This window comes from Salvelinus namaycush, chromosome 30 (assembly GCF_016432855.1).
Source record: "Salvelinus namaycush isolate Seneca chromosome 30, SaNama_1.0, whole genome shotgun sequence".
NCBI lineage: Eukaryota > Metazoa > Chordata > Actinopteri > Salmoniformes > Salmonidae > Salvelinus > Salvelinus namaycush.
Genome location: NC_052336.1, coordinates 16,288,472 through 16,294,471, shown reverse-complemented (window position 1 = coordinate 16,294,471; position 6,000 = coordinate 16,288,472). Strand labels below are relative to the sequence as shown.

Genomic DNA, 6,000 nt, shown 5'->3' with positions numbered 1-6,000 from the left:
ATTAGGGGGGTATCTGGGGTTCAGGTCCTCTCTAATGGCAGCCTTGACATCTCTAGTGAGGGTGCCGTCTTCCTCACTTGAGGGGTTTGAGCACCTGGAGGACCTCTGCCACCTTCACGTCATCATCAGACAAGGTGACAATGTCTTTATTTTTTTTCCAGGGTCTTGTCTGTCAGTGCAGAGTATACAGCTGCCTGCTGCTCATGATAGCTTTCCAACATGTCAGAAGTGGAGTTCCATCTTGTTGTGACATGGTGTATGAGCTTGTGGGTCGGTAGCTGTAACATTTCTTGCTTGGTCTTAAGCACATGAGCGGCTGTTGTGCTTCGGTGGAAAAAGGAAACCACCTTCCTGATTCTCCCAAGGAGGCGGTCCATCTGGTTCACTGAGATTCCCCTTTGGGATGCTAAATTGATCACATGTGCAAAGCAAGCTATCTGTGGCCCCAGTCCAGCCTCTATCACTACATTTACTTGGTTCTTGGCATTATCTGTGGTGGTTGGGATATTGCTATTGGGACTCTCTAGCTTCCACTCTGCTACTGCTCCTACCTGCTCCTAGCAGTACCTGCGCCAGATTTGTGCCTGTGTGACTCTCATAGAGGGGGCGTGTCTGTAGCACCAGACTTCACATCTCCCACTCCTCTGTGGTGTAGTGAGCAGTCACAGTCACGTAGCTTTCCGTTGCCCTGGAGGACCACCCGTCTGTGGTGTAGTGAGCAGTCACAGTCACGTAGCTTTCTGTTACCCTGGAGGACCACCCGTCTGTGGTGTAGTGAGCAGTCACAGTCACGTAGCTTTCCGTTGCCCTGGAGGACCACCCGTCTGTGGTGTAGTGAGCAGTCACAGTCACATAGCTTTCCGTTGCCCTGGAGGACCACCCGTCTGTGGTGTAGTGAGCAGTCACAGTCACGTAGCTTTCCGTTGCCCTGGAGGACCACCCGTCTGTGGTGTAGTGAGCAGTCACAGTCACGTAGCTTTCCGTTGCCCTGGAGGACCACCCGTCTGTGGTGAGGCCAACAGATGATGCCTTGGATAATTCATCGACAATTTTGATCTGTTCTTGTTCATAAAGATCTGGCATGATCTTCATACTAAAGTGGGTGTGCCAGGGGATTTCCTAGCGTGGCTCAAGCACTTTCACCATATTTTAAACTCTTTGTTTTCCACAACAGTATGGCCTCATGTCTGCAGCGATAAACGTCCCAATAGATTTGGTGATGGCTTTAACCCGGTCTGATTCTGCAGCAAAGGGCTGCTCAAATGTCGCGGTGAGAACACTTGGTGAGAACCCTGACACACCAGGGTGATGATGCTTTAAATGTGTGGCCACGCTCAATGTATTTCCATGATCATACGGCTTTCTTGTGGCACAATGCCTACACACCGTAATGGTGTTGTCCACCACCCTTCTTCCGTCATCATATTTGACAGGGAAGCCAAAATGCTCCAATACATGAGACTTAAATGAAGCGGGAGGCTTTTCCAGTTCTTCAGCTCCTCCGCTAGCCATGGCTGTCACTGCTCTTTTTTCTTCTTTGCTTTTTGCTACGCGAGCATCCAGGATTGATTTGTTGGGATTCAACAGGCCCCATTCACGTGAACAGTACACACAACTACTTTTTTTAAATCATCACATCGACCTTCAGGCTTCAGAGTAAAACACAGCACACATCTGTCTTGTCTTTATCTTTTCACTGTAACTCTGCATCGAGATTTAGGGAATTATTACTTTAAAAAGTAACAGTGGCAGTAAAACTGTATTTCACACTATGATGGTTAAACTTTGCAATTGATCTGCGGTTGACATGCATGCCGAACTGTGGGGGGTGATCCGTATGGATCGCGGATCAACTACAGTCCGTTACACCACTAGTAAGAGGGGAGGTGAGGGGAGGGTGAGAGGGGAGGCGAGAGGAGGGTGAGAGGAGAGGCGACGAGAGGTTGAGGCGCGTTGGTATTTTGCTTCAATGACTGCAGGAGTCTGTTCCCGCTGCTGCCTGTAATTGCTTTTTAATTGGCAATTTAGATTCATGGCTCCATCAGAGAGGCGTAAATGAGCGCCCTCCCATACGTGGGGTCTCCCACCCCTCACCAGGGGGCTGCCAGGGCCCAGGCTTACACAGAGGGGGCAGCCTGGGTGTGAGGGTGTGTGTGATACACTGTGCCTGTGTGGCTAAATCAAAATATCCGTATCAGATTGTTTTTGTTGCACAGTGTGAGTCTGAGAAATAAGGGTCACATTTTTGGGGTGAAGCCTCCAGCAGGGCTAAAGGTCAGGGAAAGATGGTGTGTGTGGGGGTGGGGGGGTCATCCTGTCAGCCCAGCACACAAACAGCAAGAGTAGAGTCCTCCATCATCATTAGAGAGGCCCCTTAGTGACACACATACACACAGCCCAGTAGCAGCAGACACCGTGCAGTGAGTCTTTTGTCTCTCAGCCTGTGTTTGTCAGACAGTAATCTCTATTCATTTCTGTTCTGCCTCCTGTCTGCCAGTAAAGTCATCCCAACAGCTCATCAATAGTCTGTGTTGTACTGGCTGATTGCTTCTGTTCTAGTGTAGGATGGTTTAGCAGGCTCTGATAACTGGTGTTGTCTCTCATATAGAGAGTAGGAGAGAGAGAGAGAAAGAGGAGAGGGGGGGCGGAGGTCGACAGAGGGAGAGGAGTAGAGAGAGGTCTGTGGCTCAGAGGGTGTCAGTGCTCTGTGCTCTAACCCTGCTCCTGTGGACTCCTGTGGACTCTGCAGCCCGGTTTTTGGGGAGGAGGATTGGGTGAGGGGGGTGAATGTTATCCTCCACTCAGACAAAAGACACAGGATGCACAGTCAACCATCCTCTCAACACACACACACACACACACACACACACACATACACACACACACACACACACACACGCAGGTTGTAGACAGGCGCAACGGGAACCTCTTTTATTTTTGATTTGTTTTGGCCCAAGATGCATCTGCTAGCCTCTGAGACTTGACCAAGTCTGTGCGTGTGTGTGGGTGCATCCGTGAGTGTGTGTGTGTGTGTAAACAACCTGAGGAGGAGAGAGCACCCAGTCAATAGCAATAGTGTAACTTGGCCACCAGAGGGCATGTTATATTCTATTTTATATACTGTTTCTTTCTTGTTTTAGATACAGTATAACAGCCATTGTACTATAATATAGAGGAATCATTTAGACTCTTTTGACTCATCACATACTCTGCTGCTACTGCTGTTACCTGTTACCTAGTCACTTTACCCCTACCTATATGTACAGTTGAAGTCAGAAGTTTACTTACACTCCAACAATGGTTTACAGTCAAATTATTTCACTTATAATTCACTCTATCACTATTCCAGTGGGTCAGAACACTAAGTTGACTGTGCCTTTAAACAGCTTGGGAAATTCCAGAAAATGATGTCATGGCTTTAGAAGCTTCTGATAGGCCAATTGACATCATTTGAGTCAATTGGAGGTGTACCTGTGGATGTATTTCAAGGCCTACCTTCAAACGCAGTGCCTCTTTGCTTGACATCATGGGAAAATCAAAAGAAATCAGCCAAGACCTCAGAAAAAATTATAGACCTCCACAAGTCTGGTTCATCCTTTGGAGCAATTTCCAAACGCCTGAAGGTACCACGTTCATCTGTACAAACAATAGTACGCAAGTATAAACACCATGGGACCATGCAGCCGTCATACCGCTCAGGAAGGAGACGTGTTCTGTCTCCTAGAGATGAACCTCATTTGGTGCGAAAAGTGCAAATCAATCCCAGAACAACAGCAAAGGACCTTGTGAAGATGCTGGAGGAAACAGGTACAAAAGTATCTATGTCCACAATAAAACAAATCCTATATTGACATAACCTGAAAGGCCGCTCAGCAAGGAAGAAGCCACTGCTCCAAAACCGCCATAAAAAAAGTCGGACAACGGTTTACAACTGCACATGGGGACATAGACCGTACTTTTTGGAGAAAGTCCTCTGGTCTGATGAAACAAAAATAGAACTGTTTGGCCATAATGACCATTGTTATGTTTGGGGAAAAAGGGGGAGGCTTGCAAGCCGAAGAACACCATCCCAACCGTGAAGCACGGGGGTAGCAGCATCATGTTGTGGGGGTGCTTTGCTGCAGGAGGGACTGGTGCACTTCACAAAATAGATGGCTTCATGAGGAAGGAAAATGATGTGGATATATTGTACATAAACTTCTGAGCCACTGGAATTGTGATATAGTGAATTATAAGTGAAATAATCTGTCTGTAAACAATTGTTGGAAAAATTACTTGTGTCATGCACAAAGTAGATGTCTTAACCGACTTGCCAAAACTATAGTTTGTTAACAAGAAATTTGTGTAGTGGTTGAAAAACGAGTTTTAATGACTCCAACCTAAGTGTATGTAAACTTCTGACTTTAACTGTGAATCAAATAATAATTTTGAAAGGAGACATTTTAAAATACCAGTTTCAGCTTTTGCTGCCTGTTATCAACACTATTCAGGCTCACATTAAAACAATGAAAAGACATTCTTCCCAACACTCTGTGGGGTCATGATTGAATGGAGATGCATCAGAACAGCCGGATGAGAGGCAGAGAAAACACACAAAGCCTCTTTTCCTGGTGGCTCTCTAACAGATGTTGTTTAAAAATAGACGCTGCCATTTCACGGTGGTGACTAGCGAGGAGACAGACAGACAGGCAGGCACTGCCACACCAACGTAGCGTAGCCTCTCTCCTTGATTTACAGGGATATTAGGGGCTAGGCGTGGCTAGCTCTGTTCTCTCTGTGCTAATACGTAATATGGCGCTCAGTGGGAGAGGGGGGAGATGGGCTCTGTGTGGGTGCGCGTGCGTGTGCGTGTGCGTGTGTGTGTGTGTGTGTGTGTGTGTGTGTGTGTGTGTGTGTGTGTGTGTGTGTGTGTGTGTGTGTGTGTGTCAGCAAGCGAGGGCGAGATGGGCTAAATGTCAGCAGCCCTGCCACAAATAACAGTAGAGTGCCTGCTAATAGGCAGGTCTGTACTGTCTCCAGACAGCCACCGTTTACTGCTCCATGGATAGAGATGAAGGAAGAGAGGGAGGGAGGAAGCAGAGGAAGAGAGAGGGTTGAAGAAGGAGGGTGGAGGAGGATGGAGGGGGAGTGGGATGGAGGAGGAGGCAGAAGAAGAGAGAGGGTTGAAGAAGGAGGGTGGAGGAGGATGGAGGGGGAGCGGGATGGAGGAGGAGGCAGAGGAAGAGAGAGGGTTGAAGAAGGAGGGTGGAGGAGGATGGAGGGGGAGCGGGATGGAGGAGGAGGCAGAGGAAGAGAGAGGGTTGAAGAAGGAGGGTGGAGGAGGATGGAGGGGGAGTGGGATGGAGGAGGAGGCAGAAGAAGAGAGAGGGTTGAAGAAGGAGGGTGGAGGAGGATGGAGGGGGAGCGGGATGGAGGAGGAGGCAGAGGAAGAGAGAGGGTTGAAGAAGGAGGGTGGAGGAGGATGGAGGGGGAGCGGGATGGAGGAGGAGGCAGAGGAAGAGAGAGGGTTGAAGAAGGAGGGTGGAGGAGGATGGAGGGGGAGCGGGATGGAGGAGGAGGCAGAAGAAGAGAGAGGGTTGAAGAAGGAGGGTGGAGGAGGATGGAGGGGAGTGGGATGGAGGCGTCTTGCGTTTTCCTGGCCTCTCTGATTTTGAGTTCTTTTGACATATCTGAACCACTTTTCCAGTTGGCTGCTCATCGGGGAGGGAGAGCCCACCTCCCTGACGCTAACACAGCCATTAGGGCAGGAGGGGGGACTGGGGAAACGGGGCTTGGCGTGGGGGTTTGGGGCGAGGGACAGGGGCCACTGTGCCTGGCTGATCAGTGAAGCATGTTTAACAACGAGGGGCAAACATTAGAGGCATTTAATATGAACTGTTAGTGCGTCAGTGTCACCCCAGGTCATTGGCTGGGAGAGGGGGTGGGGGTAAGGGTTTGAAGGGGGGAGCATAATGGGACAGGTGGTAGGGGTAAATGGGACTAAATGGGTTGTGTTTTCTC

General features: G+C 49.1%; 1 protein-coding gene across 1 annotated transcript in view; it reads left to right on the top strand.

The window, feature by feature from the left end:
- Nucleotides 1-2,055: 2,055 nt before the first annotated feature.
- LOC120024825 (genetic suppressor element 1-like) overlaps nt 2,056-6,000 on the top strand; it is a 31,483-nt gene continuing 27,538 nt past the window's right edge. The window contains exons 1-2 of the mRNA XM_038969150.1: nt 2,056-2,141; nt 5,687-5,823. Of these exons, the coding sequence (XP_038825078.1) occupies nt 2,056-2,141; nt 5,687-5,823 (223 nt within the window). The remainder of the gene's footprint in view (nt 2,142-5,686; nt 5,824-6,000) is intronic.